Source organism: Natator depressus, chromosome 4 (assembly GCF_965152275.1).
Source record: "Natator depressus isolate rNatDep1 chromosome 4, rNatDep2.hap1, whole genome shotgun sequence".
NCBI classification, from domain to species: domain Eukaryota; kingdom Metazoa; phylum Chordata; order Testudines; family Cheloniidae; genus Natator; species Natator depressus.
Window position 1 is genome coordinate 54,733,529 of NC_134237.1, and position 19,769 is coordinate 54,753,297.

A 19,769-nucleotide genomic window follows, 5' to 3' on the forward strand; every position below is an offset into this window, starting at 1 on the left:
ACAAACTACTCTTCATACTCCACAAATCACCATCAGTGGAGAACCCCTGGAAAATGCGGACCATTTTCCATACCTTGGGGGCCACCTCTCCAAACAGCCAGCATTGACACAGAAATTGAATACAGGATCTGCTGTGCCAGCACATCCTTTGGAAGACTACTGAAACGAGTCTTCAATGATAGGGATCTGCAAATTGGCACCAAGGTCTTGGTTTACAAGGCAGTTATCATCCCCACCCTTCTATAAGGATGTGAGACCTGGGTAACCTATAGATGACATCTCAAGCAGCTGGAGTGGTTCCAACAGCGCTCCCTCAGGAGGATTCTCAGGATCAGCTGGGAAGAGCCATGCACTAACATCAGCATTCTCTCTGCAGCCAACATCAGCAGTATAGAAGTGCAGGTCATAAAACACCAGTTCCGCTGGGCTGGTCACTGTGTACATATGCCTGACACTCGCCTCCCAAAGCAAGTACTCTTCTCTCGGTTAAGTCAGGGAAGAAGGGCTCTTGGAGGGCAGTGGAAGCACTTCAAAGACATGCTGAAAGTACATCTTAAAAAGGGAGGCATCAACCCAGCAAACTGGGAGGACTTGGCGCAGAACAGAACACAGTGGCACCACACCATACACCGAGCCACAGCTCACTTTGAGGAAAACAGACCTGCTTATGAGACAGAGAAGCAACAAAGGAGGAAAGAAAGGGCACAACAGTCCAGCCAGCAACTATGTCTCCTCCAAGATTACAACTGCCACTTCTGTGGGAAAATCTGCAGGTCACGTATTGGGCTTCTCAGCCACTTAAAAACCGATCAATGAACCGACCCCGTTGGCACACATCATCCTCATATCAAGGGATAGCCGAAGAGAAGAGATTTAAAAGATAGCATAGTAATTTTCTAGGAAGGTTGTTTCTATTCTACCATTGACCTTTTTGCAGTGTTGTCATAGCTGTGTTGGTCCCAGGCAAAGTATATGAGGTAGTATCTTTTATTGGACCAACTTCTGTTGGTGGAAGTTACAAGCTTTCGAGCTACACAGAACTCTTTCTCAGTCTGCAGAAGAAAGACAGACACTCTGCTTCTTTCCCCAGACCTGAACAAGAGCTCTGTGTAGTTCAGAAATGAGTACTTTCCAACAGAAGATGACCCATTCAAAGATATTACCTCATCCACCATGCCTCTCTCATTGGCTTGCTGTGTGATTTACAGCAAGTCATGTCACTCTATGGGCTTCAGCTTCTCCGATACTTAACCTGGGTATTAGAATATTGACCCCTTTTTTTGTCACGTATTTTGAGTTCTGTGGATGACAAGGGCTGTATACAAACCAAGTATTAATAAAATACTGAATAAAACATTTCTGCCAGTTTGGGGAGCTCAAACATGAACATGGGTCAAAAAATGTGATTCCTGCCTTGTGGGAGCATATTGCTACTAGACAGCCAATCAAGTGTGTCGAGTACAGTTGACTTTTAAAAAATGTGAATTAAGTGTTTGCAAAGGGTGCCTAATTGACAGCCCTGGAGAATACATCCTTTATTAGCCCACAGAACAGGATCTGTTTGAAAGGTACAGTGCAACCTTCTGCACATAGGGCCTTGGTCCTGACCTGAAGGGACCATTTCTAGGGGTGAGATAGTAGCTTACTTTCACCATCAGTCTTTAGCCTCTCTGCTGAGACTTGCCAAAAAGGAAGCTAATTAGCACCAAATATTATTGCAGTTGTTGTAATGTGGACATCTGTTCACTAGGAACAAGTGATATTTTAAAACAACAACACATATATATTTTAAAATATGGCTATGCAAAACTGATATGATCTACGACAAAAATCTCTACAGTTAGCATCAATTTAGATATGGGTATAGAGAAGCTATCTTAGGTAACTGTTATAGGTTTTTAATGTATCCTTTGGAGCCCTGTTGGATTCATCATGACAGAGGCACTTGGCTTTACAGTGTGACAGGTAGAGGATTACAGGAAATAGTGCCAATTCAAATGTTTAAAATGCTCTAAAACTTTTCTAAAATAGCTTCTCAATAATATATGAGGCATATGCAGCACACACAAAATCTTTATACTATATCGTCAGGTATTTGCTCCCTCTAATTTTAATTGAGGGAATCATCCCATCTGTGTACCAATAAAGCCTTTATATCACCACACAAACATATTCTGTACATGTCAGAAAAATTAATTTAATAAAGTTTTAATAACATAAATCAAACCGTGCAGTGTTCCGAGGGAGCCAGAGACCTTTAAAAAGTGATCTAGCTTTTCTAGATATGCGAATGTCATTTTCTGATCTCTCTCTTCCCCCATACCAAACTTTGATTAATTTTAGTCTTACTATTTGAATATTTACGGTTGTCATAGACTTTAAGGCCAGAAGGGACCATCATGATCATCTAGTCTGACCTCCTGCACATTGCAGGCAACAGAACCTCACCCACCCACCCACTCCTGTAATAGACCTATGTTCTGTATGGATGTATACTGATCAGTGTGTGGCTTGGTAAGATATAGACTCTGCTGTTAGTCATCTCTAGAACTCTTTTGTCACAAATTTGAGTCCAGAGGGACTCTAAGCTTTGTGAAAGTTTGGACCTGTTTGGGTTGGTTTTGTTCCATCTCTAATTAGGAACTAAATATTGTCATTTTAGTTAATATGGCAAATCTGACAAACCAGATTTTTTTTCTTTCTTTCTTTAAATTACACAAAATGACCAGATCCTCAGCTAATGGTAATTGTGACAGCTCCACTGACTTCAACTGAGCTATGATAATTTACGAAAGCTGATGATCTGGCCAAAATGTTTATTGTAAGGGAGGGATTAAGACATAATGAGGGTCTGATAGATCAGTTTCTGGTATTGTATATGAAAGATATTATAGAAGCTGCCCAGGGTCTAGTTTATCCTCTATCTTTTTACTATTGATGCAGATTTATTAATATTTATAACTCGAAGTATACGAAGAATATTCATTTTACTTTTCCTTTGTTATAGAAACAGCTGAAGTGGAGAGTGTGAGGCAATCTTTTCTCAAACGTAACTGATTATGCAGCCAGGGCCATGTAAAAAATAGAAACACCTTTCCTAGAACATAACTAGTTACCAATTGATGCAGGAGCAGGATTAAACACAAGACTGAAAAAGCATGATAAAGCATTGTCGTAATCACTACTAGGTGCTAACATGGTACCCAAGGATTAGAATATTTGCTCTAGGAATACAACCAAGAATGCTCCAGCTAATTAGAAGTTTATACCATGTCTTGATTTGCACTGAAGATTGCTTTGAATAAAAGAATTCTCTCATTACAGTGGTTCAATATTCTATTCTAACTTCATTTCAAAGCGTCAAGCTCTTGTTTTGGTAACTAGTGCCCTCACCTCCATGACTCTTGGCAATTTATGTCTGATCTTGGATCTGTGTAGATGTTTCCCCTCTCTCCATCTCTCCTGTGCATCGGAATGTCTTAATGGCATTATCCTTTTTTTATGTTGATCTTTACAAGACGTTGACAAAACATACACGCTGTGTTGGATGACAGAAAAATTCACATTATTTCACCAAAATGTACTAAATGAATATTAAAGGCCAGATTCTACCACCTTTACTCATACAAAGGAGCACCTTACTCCACAATTAGTTCCACTGGTTTCAGTTGGGTTATCTGTGGAGTAAGATACTACTCAATATGAGTAAGGGTGGCAGAATCTGGTTGTAAATCAGCATGTCATAGCTTTTAAGGAGAGAAAGGACCGTTACGATAATCTAATCTGATCTAATCACCCTGTCATTGACACTATTTCTTCATAATTTACCTAAAGGCTATCACGAATAATTGGTCATACTTTTACAAGGGATAGTAAGAGGGACCTTTATTAAATTCTGTGTTGTGGCTGTCACAACAAGGCTTTCATTTATATGCCCAACCTTTAATCTGAAGGATCTCAAAGTACTTTACAAGGAAATCATATACAAATTATATTTAGGGATCACTACTAAAATATCTGTGGTGGAATACAGCAACTTTTTAACAGTACACAACAATACTACACATTAGCTTTAGGAAAGGAAGTGAAGGATGCTACATTCAATTGAAATACAGGGGGGATATTTGGAAGGTAGATAGAATGTAGTTACATAAAGTTACATTTGGCTAGCAAGTAAGATTATTTTTTTGCTCTTACAATGGCTCAGATCAAGACCTCATTTATATCTCATCTGAAAGACAGCACTTTCAGCCACGCAGTATGCCCCTTAAAAATATACTGGAGCATTGGTTCATTATTGAATCAAAGGAAAAAGTACCACATCCTGAATCATGCAGCACCACTTCAAACAGTATACAAGTGCTACTTGGAGGTCTCCCATCCCGGTACTAAGCAGGTCCCACTCTGCTTAGCTTGTAAGATTAGAAAAGATTCCAACACAACACAGTATGGCAGAAGGCCAAATAGTCAATTATTAATTTACTTACATTTTCATACTTTTGATCAAGAAATATATAAAATGTAACAACAACTAGAATTACAAAAAAGCCACAGAATTTTCCCATGGTTAAAACTGAATAAAATGCCTGTCTTACCTTTTTAGGTCTGTTACTCCTGTTGGGAATACTTCCCTATCCGCATTTTTAAAAAATCCTTAAAGTTAGATAGATTAGTTAACAAACCAATGGAGGGGGAGGGGAAAAATGAAAAGAAACAAGAGTATAGCCAACCTTTTTTAATTAGCGTATATTGTACTTCCAAACTGGATACACTAGAAATTGGCAATGCAACATAAGATGCAAAGGAATATACCAGTTACTGTCAAAATGACCCTGTACAGCCTTATAATGCAAAAAGCTTTATACAATACAAATTTTATTAATGTACACAAACCTTGACAGTGTGATATTTGAACATAATACAAGTAAAAAAGGACAGGAGAAAGGAAGAAAGTGCTGAGAACTTTAACTGAATTACTGGATGGAAAACCAAGTCAACCTTCATTTAAGAATGCATAGTGAAAACGGCTATGAAATCAGCTTTGGGGTGGTGGAAGTTTACCAGAACTTTTAGTCTTTAATAGGTCAGAGATATCTATGGAGAACATTCCTTTCCTTAGCTTTGAACTGCAAACCAATTATGTATATGTGAGGGCTCTGATAAATACTGTATATTTTTCTTAACAAAAATAAAACACCTCCAAATACATCTTTTCTCCCTCACCAGAAAGAATTAAATGTCTTTTTCCAAAGTGCTAAACAAAGTTGCTCAGTTATATCAAACGTTATTGTCATTCAAATATAGGTTTGGCAGAAAACTTAAACACATGGGATTAATATGCTGACAGCTTCATAACACTCATTCCTGGGTGAGTTCCAGCCTTATTATATTGCAATTTGGTTTACAGAAAATATTCTTTAAACATTCCTACTTCTTTGCTCTTATACATCTGTAGTTTACTCACTGATGCACACGTGGGCTTTTTTCTTCTTTTTAAAGTGTCTGCTCTATTGTAGTAGGGTCAGTCAGAAACACTGTGAATGTATTTTTGTAACAGTTGTATTAACTGAAATGCAGACTGCATAATTCAGGGGGTAAAGAAACTCATCTTTTAACAGTTCTTATTCTGAATGGGTTACTAATGGAGAGCACTACTCAGCACTCTCTATTTTTGTCAATACTCCCAAAGAAGTCAAAGAGGGTTTTGATGGCGTAGGTGCAATAATATGATAAACAGGGCCTGAACTGTTTGCCTTGCCTATTAATAGATTTAGACAGAAATTTGGAACAGATGACTTATATTAATAGCTTAGCTAGAATAGCCACATGCTCACAGGACCAAAAATATCTGATGGAACTTAAACAATTAGGTGGGAAATATTTTGTCATTATTACTTTACTTTTAAATTGGTATATTACAGTCTGCTAAAATGTGAGGTTCTCCTCATTCTGTGTTTTCTCATTGCAGACAGCTTCCAATGTTTTAACACGTATTAAAAGGTGTGGAAACTTACAAATGAGCTCAATGACTTAATGTCTTAGGTCCTGGCTCGGGAAAGCATTTCACCATATGCTTAACTTAAGTTCTTAAGTACAACAGAATTTAAGAACATGTTTAAAGTTCAACATATGACTAAGAGCCTTCCCTGAACAAGGAAGCTTTCCTGATTGGGGCCTTATTTTGGTACAGTCATAGACAACAGGCCTGATTCAGAGCCACTGAAGTTGTTAGGAGTCTCCCCACATACTTCAAGGAGATTTGGATTAGACCCTTAAATGTGTGTGTGAGAGGATGCTTTCAGATAGGGAAGATGTGGGGATAGAAAATTAAATCTGATTAGGGCCACTTCTTTTAAAGCTTGTTTGGGGGAAACCCTGAAGAAAGCTAGGGAGATCTCTAAACAAATGATGAAACAAAGATCTAGACCAAATGCCAATACCATGGAAAACAGTAACACAATAAGAAAGCATTCTTGTACATCAACTGATTTTAAGAGAGAAATAATTTTTAAAGGTTCAATACTTTATACTTCAAATTTCAATCGAAAGAAACTTTTATTCCTGACCTTTCTGTCTGTTTTGCTCTGGAAACTGTTATCTTAAGAAATAGAGATCTATTAACATGCAGCCAAAGTTTTTTCCTCTTTCTTTAAGATCACTGTTTGCTTTTTAAGATTAACAAAGGTTATACAACCAATCCACTTTTGCTTCTTACTGCAATAAAGTGCTACATATAAAGTTGTCATTTTAATGACCACAAAGTAAGAGCATTAAATAAGTATAAAGTTAGCCTTCTAGCAGTGTACACTCTATCAGCCATTAACAAAAAGGAATAAAATAGTACTAATAACATGGAGGATAATATTGATAGGACCACGTAATTTGCAGATACAACTGAAAAGTTGAGAGTATAAAAAGAGAACTGTATGATTAAACAGCACCTTTTCATATCTTTCTCTTTCAAAGAAGTTGCCGGTACCTTTTCAAACATACAATCTGATGTTACTTCATCCCATAAAAGAAATGTTTTCTTCCTTTTTTTCTTTTTTTTGCAAGTGAGAAACAAACTAGTGCAAGACTAAAGCACTGTGCAAAACTGCCTTTTTTAGTCTGAGCATTTATACCCAGAATTTATCCATATCTTTTTTTTAATCCCCTTTGCTGGATTTAACCACCATAGAATTCTAGTTATACAAGTTGTTCCTGCAAACTAAAGGTAACCACTGCATTAATACAGTATATATATTTATATCTCTATATATGCCCTTTTAAAACAAAAGATGTACACTATGGGCCAGATTCTGATCGTAGTTACACCAGCGTAACAGTAAAGGATCTGGCCCTGTGAATGTGTGTATATATAATGCACACACTAAAGGCATGTGTATGTATATACACACACACATACTTCAATTTCACACACTCATCTTACAGTGCTGAAAGTAATTTCTTCCAGATCTGTTCCACCTTAATCCTCAAATCTTTACAACTGATTATCTGAGGACAAGGCACCAAACACACTATAGGAAACTGCAAACAGCACTAAGCCAATATACCAATCCTCACTGAACCAAGCATTGCTCTTCTCAACAATCCTGGAGTTACAAAATTCTAAAATGAAAAGGAGGGTGGGGGGAGGCAGAAGGAAGGGGGAAGGTAAATAAAAAGGAAATTTTTTAAAAATAATTATTAAATAAGCCAATACAAAGGATGTGCAAAAGCAATGTCATGGCACACTACAGACAGGCTCTCTTTCACACATTCGCACTCACACACAAACCAAAAATAAAACGCATCAATATGTAATCTTACAAGTGCTGATTGCCATTAAGGACACTCTTCTTCAGCTTAACAAGACAAAATTGTTTCTTAGATAAGAGTACTGGGAACATGCCTCTGAAGGTAGAAGTATGCAGTAGGTTCACCTCTCTGAAGATTTAATAAAGCAGCTTTTCAGGTCAATGCAGTAAGTATACACACAGAGCCATTTTCTAAATCTTACTAATGATATATAGTACAAGTGTTCATACCTCTTCAGTCTAGGTTTTGCAGCAATGTATACCTGCTGGGTTTGTTAGGGTATTTTTGGTACAGAATGTAACTGTCCTCAGACAGTTTCTGCCCTTTCTGTTAGTCCAAGGTAGGCGAGGAAGGAGTGTTTAGGTGAGGTGCCACCTAGAGGTGCAGTCTGAGGTCTGGGTGGATGGAATGTGAGATCAAAGTGGTTCTTGGGGAAAAACATTGTTAAGGGAATGAGATGGGCAAAATCAGAGTTCCAGTATTTATCAAAGCACAAAGAGGTGCCATTTATGGCCAAGGCCTTCACTCCCAAGTTTGGCTCTGCTCCACTGCTGTGTGCAGCTGACATGGCCACTGTTTGAAGAGCCTGGGAGGCAGACATGACCGAGAGGGGTGACAAGAGGTTCCTGGAGCTATTGACTGTTATGAGAGGGCTGGCTTGCTTAGAGGTTGAATATTGGCCCTTCTTCTCCTCTTCAGGGCAGTCCCCATTCTGGTGCTTCTTCACGTGGCGGCTGAAGACAAAAGGGTGGGTGGTCTTGAACAGGCACTCATCACAGCTGAAAGTCTGGCGTGGAGCATGCTTCAGTTTCTTGTGCAAGTTGAGATTGTCTTTGCGTTTGCAGCTGTAGCTGCACTGGTCACAGTGAAAAGGGCGCTCCCCAGTGTGGACACGCACATGCTCTATCAGCTTGTTGGCTGTCTTTGAAAGATAGCCACACTGGTCACACTTGTAATGGTTACCAAGACGATGTTCCCGGATGTGCATTTCTAGCTCCAGCTGATTTGCTTTCACTGTCTGGCAGATCCGACACTTGTACTCCATCTTGTAGTGGGTCTTCAGGTGGCATTCCATTGCTGCAGGGCGATTTGTGGAGTAAATGCAGAACGGGCACCTATCAAAAGAACAAAACCAAAGAAAAGACAGTCAGTTCTGAATAGAATTTTTTCACCTTTTTCTACCCATTGACATTCTTGGTTTAGCTTCTCATTCAATCCATCTGAGTCTAAATACAGGGCAAACAAAATTATTTTTCAGTTTGTTTTAGTATATTTTGCTCTTCTTAGCCTGTGCCTCTAGAATAAAAATGTATGAGCAGGATGATTTACTACAGCAGGGCTAACTTAATCCTAGGAAAACATTGATTCATCCCACAAAAGTGCGTGTCTAATCTTACTTCATCTCTTAATGGAAAGGGAGTTTGTGCAGAAATGTATGAGTGTCCACTTGTGTAAAGTAAGAATAAACTCACCATGCATGAAACCAAACATATACAGAAAGGGAATGTCGGGAATTCCTTTAAAATAGCTTTCAAGGATAAACTGACAGTGTACCAAAAGAAACAACAGAAAGTTGGTTTGTCAGTGGGAAGTTCAGTCAGTACCTACTCTGTTTACCAGACAAACAAAAAGGTAACTTACCAGTAACTGTAGTTTTTTTTCAAGTAGATTGTACTGATCCCCACTCCTGGCACTGAAGACAAAACTGAAGTCAGTAACTACTGGCACCAAGCATATGCTCCCTTGTGAAACTGAATGCCACAGCTCCACTCCCTTCACTTCCTTCCACTTACTCAAAATCTTTGATAAAAGGACTAAAAAGAAGTGGGGGTGGAAGGTAGGTCTATACAATCTATGCAAAGAACTACAATTTCTGGTAAGTAAGGTTTCTCATTTGAGTACTGTCTGTAGAGATAGTCATTTCTGGGAAATTAATTAGCAGCACTAACTCAAAAGAGATGGGTAAAAGTGGCTGGCAGTGTTTGCCTGAAATACTCCTTGTTGGCAGGTCTTCATACTGCTGGGGAAAGTTGAGTGGGTTCTGCTGACTCATTGAAGCAAGTGACTCATTAGTCCACCTGGATATTAGGGAGGTGGGGGTGGCTCATTGTAAAGGGAGGATCATCTAGGTTGTGGGCTCAGTAGTCAGGAGAGAGGAACATTAGGAGCAACAGTGTGTGGCTGAAGGTAGGTTTAAACATTGCGATAGTTCATTTCTTCATCAATAAAACCAAACCAAACCAAAGAAAGTGTGTGAGTTTTGACTCTATTTAGCATGTGTACTGTATTTGAGAGGAGGCTGGAGAAGGCAGCTGTTTGCAGTGGCTCTGAAGTATATTAATTAAATAAAGATTGCAGAACTGTTCTCCCAAACTTGTTTTAGATCTACCTGCCAAGCTAAAAGAGTAATGCTAAGTAAAATATGACTAACGCTCCAGGTAGCAGCCTTACAGATACGCAGAAAATTTTAGTACATTTACGACAATCTCTGAGCAGATATCATCTCTCTCACAGACTTGTTACATCTACAATAAAAAAAAATCTAGGAGGCATACACATAAGTTTAATTTTATCTAAACAAGTCACCTTTAAACATAGGGAGGAAGATGATGACGAACAAAAGGACAGACGGATAGTAGCAACCAATCAATATTCTTGGTCCATAAAAATACGCTAAACCAAAAAAGCAGCCTTGCAAAGACGATGCCAAAGCAATTAACTGTACTAGAACCAAGGATTTTGATGTCAAGACATCACTCATACTTACCTCTCTTGGTGCTGACTCCTCTTTGGATCAGAATCTTAAGATTTCTTTCTGGATAGAAACTGGAGGAATAATGGTTTTCCTCATCTTTTGCTCAATCCTCAGTGTTGAACAGGAAGCAGAAAAGTACAAACCTATTTGATATTTAGATCTCTTTGGGCTTCTTGGATGCCTTCAGAACATAACTTTTTATTAGATCCAGCTCTTAACTTGCCTCTACATTGTGTAACTGAAGAAGGACAAGGAGATAACTTAGCTGGACTGCCAGAGCTAGCCTGATGTATGCAGTATGTAGCTTGAAAGCTTGTCTCTCTCACTGTCAGAAGTTGGTCCAATAAAAGAGATTACCTCGCTCACCTTGTCTGTCAGAGCTAACCTGAGAAACCTACAAAGCTCCTTACATCAGGAAGACTTGAGTCAAGATGCACAGTCTTTCCTGGCACAGAGAATAGATTCAGCATATATTACACCCAGGCACAAAAGGCAACTGGTATGTGCATCCGAGACAGATGTCTTGTTCTTGCAAGATGCATACTGTCTAAATCTGGTTTTCTTCCCAGATTCAGTCATCACATCGGAATCAAATACAGACCCCCCGACTGATGGAACTATTGAGCTTGATGCAAGAGTTTGATTGGCAGATGGAACCAATCCACCAAAATGCGCAATGCACAGATTTAGCTAAACTAAAAATGGCTTACCTTACTGCTAATAAAAACTAAACCAGAAAAGTATTAATGTAACATTTACAATACACTAACATTAATTTGGTCAACAAATGCAACACAAGGTGGGAAGCAGGGCGTGCTAGTGTGTTGAACCCTACTCACGGCTGAAACAGTTCCAACCTTATTGTCTGAAGTGGCTGGAACACACAGAGGAATGGAACGTGAGTCCTTATATGACATCATATTGAATGTTTAGATCCGGGAGGGAGCATGCATGCATACCCAAAAGTCACTGCTTGTCTGAGGGTTCCAACTTTGACACAAAGGCACACATGCACTCTAGAAATAGGGGTCTATACAGACAATTCTCAAAGGACAACGCTTATTTCTTAAAACTAATGAAGCTTTCTTAAAAGGAAGATTGGTAAAAGGAACAGACAAGTTGCAATTTAATGCAGTAACCCATGCCCAACTCAGACACACCTACATAAATCTGTACTTTTCCTGGACAATTCTGAAAGTCTTTCACTGTCCTCAGCTATGCACAAAAATTGTATTATCTACATAATGAACAGGAAATACAGCACAAGTAGTTCCATCACAGAAAAGTAATTTAGACATTTCCAGTCTGTTACATTGTAAGGACATTTCTGTGACCACAGATTGGTCTCTCAATTGCAGCTCAGGCAAAGACAACATTTTTTTCTGACTCATTAACAATACCTTTTCAAGCAAGTTAATCCACTCAAATGGTCAAAGAAAATGCTGTACTAGCAGAGGATATCAGGATATTTTGAAAGTATTTGTTACTGGTCACCTTACAATTTATAAATTAATTATTAAAGCCTGTGACTAGCCTATAATTTAAAAACAATACTGTAATGTAAGAAATGACTGCGGGAACATGTATATAAATGTACAGCTAAACTACTTCCTTCCTTGTTACATTTACAGATTCTGTATTTTTACAACAGAGAACACAAAATTAATAATATGAAACAAAAAGTGCTGTCACATCAGTATATTCCATACTCATACAACTAGAGAGGACAACAAAAATTACCCAGAACTGAAAAGATACTTGGAGAAGGAAAAAAAAACAAACCAAAACACTGGACAATATCTGCTTCTGTTATTCACCTGCATTTGTAATAAGGACATTTCTTCAGGGATTAATAGGGAAAAAAATAGGGGCTCTATGTATTCACTGTATGCACATCACTTCTTCCCACTCCCCTAAAAAAACCTTAAAAAGGAACAAAAATTAGGGATCCAAAATCTTGGGATCCAAAAATCTTTTCCACTTTGAAAACAAAAACATGCGTGATTACTGGTGAAGATTGCCTTTGCATTAGGACCTGAAAAAGGCTGTAAATAATTGGGAAAGTTAGAATGACTTTATACTTTGTTACATAAACAAAAGCTTGCAGACTTTATCTGAGCTAGCCTCAGGGTAAAAACTGCTCAGCCTTAGGTTTTTATATTATTTTTCTTTTTCCCTTTTCCTTTGACAGGCAGGCTGCAAACTAAGTGAAATAATTTTGTCATCCATTACATCTGTGGCATCCACTGACCACTGCTTTCAAACCCAGTGGTTGGCTCTAAACTATCCTTTGCCATGATACCTACAATACACTCGGCAACAATTAGGCTGCTGGTGTGTGAGACCACAGCCTGCCATGATGTCCAACACTGTTTCCTTGTACTCCTCTGTCTGACTTGTCTTCCTCTAGTTGCCTCTTGTCTTATATTTAGATTGTAAGCTCTTTGGGGCAGGGACTGTGTTTGTACATGCCTAGCACATTGTGGTCCTGCTCCATGACTAGGGCTTTTAGGCACTATGGTAACACACATAATAAATAAATACATAAATAAATAATAATAATATAATAAACTACATTCAACCTAGAGGGCTGAGTCTATTGTTACCCAATTAAAGGTAAAATGGTAGCCCTGACTTTGGATCATCAGACATTAACTAATCCCTTCTAATTTACTTCCTTTATTACCTATCGCCACACAGTATTGGAGATGCTTAACACAGTAAAAGTTTGTGTACTTGCTTTCCTTACTTGAGTCCTCCGGTGGGGACAGTGTGGCATTTCTTGTGCTCCAATAATTGCTCAGGTGTCTTCATGAACTTATGGCACACGTCACACTCAAACATCCGTGTAATCAGATGGATTTGCAAATGGCGCTCAAACATATTTTTTGTTTTGCAGACAAAGTTACAGAAAACACATTCAAAACCTGAAAAATAAAAATACGGACACATTACCCAAGTTCCATCCAGTTCCCTTGCCTAGAAGAAAGGAGTCTGTCTGTTTAACTAGCTTTTACCTTTCTCTGATTTCTCTTCAGTGTTCAGTAAGGTCTGGCTACCAGGCACTACGGAAATTACTAGTAGGTTGTTTGAACCGTTATTTTTTTGGGTAACATCTGCATCTTCTTTGCTATTGGCAGAATCACTAAGTGCTGACAGAGAAGATGAAGAAGGGCTGTTTGATTCACTGGGTGTCTTCCGCTCTTCACCTGAAAAACAAGAATAAAGTCCACTTGATCATTAGTATAAGGGGAAAAACTCAATCTCTGTGATAGATTTCCAGTTATCCTATCCTATGTATTCATAGTTTAAAAAAAAAAGTGACTTGTGTTAAAAGGAGATGCAAAGTTATTCTGAACTCACAGGTGAGCTTGTTTAGTATAAATCAATTTGTTCTTAAGCATCATGGCTACATTGCCTCCCTTCTGCAGGGCTAGTCTCAAAGTACAAGAGTTATAACAGTGCACCTACCAATTTACCACTGTTGACTTTTAGTCCATATAGGCAATGAGAAGAGAATGTTTGTAATTTTGTTCTACTACCAAATTAAGAAAGGTTAAAGGAATTTTTTCTAATTAGCATAGAATTTACAACTTAATGGGAATTTGGTTCTTTGTTAGTTTATTAAGTTCCTTTAGGTTTTGTTTTTACATCACCTTTGAACTCACATGTATTTCTACATCATGGCTGTTCCAGCTCGACTTTTTCTAACTTACATTGTAGTTTATCCATTTGGTTACTTTAGGAGGAGAAACGGGAGAAAGGAGAAAAATCTCACAACCCGCTCCACTCATTCTCCTGAGGAGAGTTTCCTCATACTTTAAGTCTCTTCCTCCACCTCTCTCTCTCTGATTACTACTTCTGTCCCATAGGCAGTGCTATTTTTCACTCCATTGGTGCTCCAGACTTTTACAGAACACCAGAGGGAAGAGACCAAATTATAAACATTTGGAAGATGTTACTGCTGCTGGTAAGAGAGAAAACACATTCATTCCGGTGTAACTCCAGTCAAGCCATTGGTGAATTTGTCATCATGTCATAGAGAGGAAAGATCAGAAGCCTTGTATATTATTATAAAATTTCTCTGCAGCCTCTTCTCTGGGGTTAGTGTTCTAGGACCAGATTTTAAACGTACTTAGGTGCCTACATATTCAGATAAGCACTTAGTGGGATTTCCAGAAGTGCTTAGATGTCTTACTTCCATTGACTTCATCTTCATCTTTAGGTGCTTAAATACCTGTAAAAATCTGGTCCTCTCTGCTTAGGTGCTAGTGCACTTAAAACTAAAAGTACCATTGTCATCTACTGCATAGCACTACAAACTACATTTGAGATAAATCTGGGTTGTTGACAGCTATGTAATAGTTTGTGTTACAAAGATGAAATTTATAGAAGACTTCCATGTTGCTGGATGCATGAAGTTAGTAGTCTTCTCTCAAGGTTTGATTATCATTAGAATTTTTTAATGAGGAAAAACTAATTTTAAGAAAAAACAAACACATACACACACCACACACATACATACAGACTTCACCCAACTGGATACAGAGTTCAAATCAGTCAGGGATTTCATGTGTGTACAATAAGCACATAACATTCCAAAGGGCGGCAATTCAGAACTGTAATACATGCTAGCTAAGTATGGAGACTAGGTTGCCTAGATGTTATAGCAATAGACTGGGAGCAAGGAGGATTTGGGTAATAATCTGCAATGAACCTTATTTGGCAATAGGCAAATTATTGGATCTGTCTTTGCCTCAGTCTAATCAGTTGCATAAAAAGCAGAACCTAACTAAAAATCCTAATCTTATGTATGTGATAAGATTTCTTAACTAAAGTCTGTATCCTGTAAACAGTAATGGACAGGCTTAACTCTAAAAAGGTGAGTAGTTTCATTAAGACAAAGTTAGGTTAAACATAAGCATAAGAGTTTGCTCAATCAGCACCTAAAATAGCTGAATTCAATATGATGAATGGAAAATATTTTTTAAGATAAAGAGTCATCAGAAGACGACAAAATACACAGAAATATTTGTAAAACTGGATTTGATATCCAATACTGAAATATTTGAAACAAAAAAAATCAAAGAACCAGATAGAAAAACTCATGGTTTGGTCCTGTCCAAAGTTTTATTCTTTGCCTTTTCAACCACTTTATTATCTTATATATATGTGTCTAAAACAAACTGTACAGTTTTCACCATTGTTCCTCTTAGGGATGAAATGGTGATTTCATTTGACTAGAAATCATGCTCAGAATAAAGCACATCTGTGTAAAATTAAGGCCTTCTTAACATCTGTGCCATGAGCATCACTTACTGAACCCAAAAGAGAAAGTTCAAAGCACAATGACTCCATAAAGAAATGTGCTTCATTTTCAGAACAAAGACCTGCAGAATGCAGAGATGCCAAAGTCTGAGTCTTGAATATGCACTCTTGAAACATAATTTACAGATGAGATCTGAAATTATTTTTTAAAACAGAGTACGTGAGAGAGGCCATCCTTAGGGTGTGAGTTTCTCCTGAAATCCTGCCACATTTAAATTCACTAAGAAACTCCTCTCCAGCTTTGCCCAGTACAGATTAAGTTTTCGATGAAATGCTGCAGTGATTGACCATAAAATATATAACTAAAAGTAAGTACCTGTAACCAGTGTTTATGGAGAACAGTTAGAGATGCATATGGATGCATAAGGCTATTTCTGAGTTTGCATTTTTTAAGTTCCACAATGGTTTGCAGAACACCAAGTTGGATTCATTTTATCGGCTTCATTTTTAAAAATGGCAGCCCCTGATTCCCGTACAAAAATACAGGTGTAATTTGTTACCTGCATATTACAGAAATTATATGCACAAATTGGGCAAATATGCCAAAAATGGCTAATTACCTACCTACATGTGTTTACCCATACCCATTTGCACACTGGTCTTGGGCCTCAGGTTTTTAAAATATGGGTCCAAATGGCTACAGTATTATTGCAAATAGAGGAAGTGGGGGAAGGAGGAAGAAGTGAAAGAGTGAAAACTTGCTCTATAGGTCACTGATCTACTTAGAGAACAAAAATGTGTAACAGAGGCATTTCCTAATTCTGACTCTAAAATGATATGAGCTTTTAACACAAAGACTACTGCACAGGATAACAGATGATTCCAGAAGGTACAGAAGCATATAAATCTCCAAAAATTCTTTGCTGATGTCTAAATTGAGAATGCTGCACTCCTACCATTTATGACACCAGCAGTAAAGCCCTAGGAATAAATGCAGGCTTATATAGAAGAATAATTGATACAAGCAGTTACTTGTGCTTACCACATACATATATTTTAAATACAGCTTTTCAATATTTAACATTTTTAAGGTATATTTTTCAGCATTGTACACAGCACACTAGGAACTCATCTCCCACTAATTAATGAAGGTTTCGCACATCACTTGTGTAGAGCTAAAACTGTACACCTTACGGATTGTCTGGTCAGAACAGTGAGTGTTTGAAGGCACCTTCTTCGTCAACAATATGTGTGCTTTCAGCATGTTTTCAAGTCATAGTGTTTAATTTCACCGACAAGGGCTCCAATCCTTAAGACACTAGAATGGGACTCAGCAGATCTGGATTCAATTCCCAGCTCTGCTACAGACTCTCCATGTGACCTTGGATGACAATCTCCATTTGCCTCATTTGTAAAAGGGGGATAATTATAAGGGTTTTGTGAGGATAAATTAATGTTTCTGAGGTGTTCAGATATTATGGAGATGGGAATCATATCAGTACTTTGCACTAGCACAGAACCCTCTGTGGACTTTCACTGACTTCATATTTCTGTAGTTGCATTTAGTGCATCTATTTGCAAGTTGAGGGGGAAAAAATCTAATTGTATTCCTCGTAGAACTGTAGAGCCAATACAGTGATGGAAGAGACAGCTGAATTCAATTCTCCCAATATAATTGTCTACAAAATTGTCAGCTAGTTTCTAATGACAAAATCCTTATGACTGCTGATACTGAGAGAGAAATTAAGAGTATTCTAATTTTCCTCTCCTTACATCACGCCAGGCTTCATTAGTTGGTATAAATATATGTGGTTTATTTGAAAATTGTCATGAATCAGAGGTAATGTAGAAGTTCTTTTCTTCTGCTGGTAAGTGAATAGAACCAGAGAAACACAGAAGTTAAAAATCACGATCTGTTCAACTATTTAATATGATGTTGGGACAGTAAAACAACAGCTGCATTAGTTTAGTTACTGAATCAGAGCTCAGGCAACAAAGTTTCCAGACAAAAGAGTGAGGGGGAGGGAACAAACTCCAAATATTGGCACAACTCAGTACAATTTGAGTGTATTACACACTTACAATCTGGGGCAGGTAGTTAACACCCAGAAATCACCATACAGCTACTGAAGTCAAATTACATTTTAATAAGCCAGTAAACAAACAAATAAATAAGTAAAACAATAACTTGTGTTTTTGACAACTTTAACTTCATAGAAGTCCTTTATTTATGCCCCCTGACTGCAAAGTGATCTCCCCAAGCAGACTTCTTACCTGGTGGGGGCCAACTGACTTCAACTTTGTGGGATCATGACCATAATTAGTATGAATTTCCATGGAGAAAAGGAGTGTTGATAGGAAGTGTGAATGATTGCACTGAAAAATGGGGGGGAGAAGAGAGATCACAGGAGCAGAAAGTGCGGGATCATCACCTGTGTGCTTGGTGCTGACATGAGCCTTCATATCGGACTCTTCCATGGTGACAAAATCACAGGCTGTGCAGCAAAGAGAAAACATCCACTGCTCTTTATCCACATGAAGGGACATATGACTGACGAACTGGACATTCATCTCGGTCTCAAACCCACAGACATGACAGCTGCAGACAGAAGGGAATTAAAGAGAAAGAGTAAGAAACATTAAAAAAAAATCCCCATAACAAATGTACAAAGCTTCTGCTCATTTTCATAAGAAAACTCTTGCTTCACTAATTTCTTCTCTTCTCTACTGTTGAATTTTCAATGGAAAATTCTTTTGCCAGCTGAACTGCCTCTGAACCGAGGGCCATGCCAACCTGATTAAAGGGAGGCCCAATGCAACAATCCCAAACATGCTATGATGATGCTCAATAATCATAAAGTTAATTAAAAACTACAGATTCCAGATGCTGCACATCACCTAGCTGGATCCTTTGGGCAATAAGATGCACTGCAGTCTTGCCAAGATGTTTAGTAGGGCTGGTACTCTGAAACTGAGAGTTTGCTGCACTCTCCAGGAGCCATTCTCAAGCCCTGGAAACAGTCCCATGTCAGATCAGGATCTCCTGCAGAACTGCCTGACTTTCTGAGTACAAGCAAGCAAAAATGAGTTCAGGGATTCCTTCTACGTGACTGGACAAAAGCAATTACCACCAATGCAAATAATCAGCACTGATGCAAATTTTACATCTAGCAGATAACAACAACGATGTTCACAGGTAATAGAAAGGAACTTATAGTTTAACTTTTTTTATACTGTTGTTTTAATTGAGGCATTAACATTTAAAACAAAGCCAGAACACTGAAAACAATCTTGCACTTGCAGAGGGATAGATGAGATAATCTAACAGAGCTTGTGTATTTCTGATTTCTATGATTGTAATTAAATCTGTTCCCACCACTTAGATTGAAATAAGAGTGATTTTTGTAATCTATATGTACACTAGGGTTCATATCAAAGCTTGAAGAACATGTGATAGTGCTTACGTCAATAATAAATGCCTGAGCAACACAATTGTATCTGTACCATTCTTTTACCATCATGAGTTTTCCTAATGCTCCTATTCTCACCTTCATAATTTTGGCCTTCTTTATTATATGGAAACATTATTTCACAGGTAGCTGAATTATAAAACATACCTGCCTAAGGCAATCAAAGAGGTAAATCAAATAGAGGAAATGTTTATATTTATAACAGAAATTTTAGTTGAAATGATTGAACTAATTGCATCAAGTGGAAGGCACTATAAATTACTGCAAATGTGTATACACACTAGTATCCACAAAAGGGAACTTATTAGATGTATGTCGTACATGTGGTAAAAGTTCATGAGGTATTTAAAGGCCTATCTGCCTTTCAAAGCCATTTAAAAAGTGCACAGTCTTTCAAAGTGTCCAGCAAGGCCCAGAAGCATGACATAGCCAGCTGGGTTTTGTTGCTGCACCTGAAGTCAAATGTGGCTAAGCCA

The 19,769-nt window shown here is 38.0% G+C and overlaps 1 protein-coding gene across 1 annotated transcript in view; it reads right to left on the reverse strand.

Annotated features, from left to right (window-relative positions):
* Nucleotides 1–4,729: 4,729 nt before the first annotated feature.
* ZNF827 (zinc finger protein 827) overlaps nt 4,730–19,769 on the reverse strand; it is a 137,263-nt gene continuing 122,223 nt past the window's right edge. Inside the window, exons 11-14 of the mRNA XM_074950947.1 lie at nt 18,256–18,422; nt 13,573–13,764; nt 13,305–13,482; nt 4,730–8,915 (exon numbers count right to left, since the gene is read on the reverse strand). Of these exons, the coding sequence (XP_074807048.1) occupies nt 8,108–8,915; nt 13,305–13,482; nt 13,573–13,764; nt 18,256–18,422 (1,345 nt within the window). The 3' untranslated portion in view covers nt 4,730–8,107. The remainder of the gene's footprint in view (nt 8,916–13,304; nt 13,483–13,572; nt 13,765–18,255; nt 18,423–19,769) is intronic.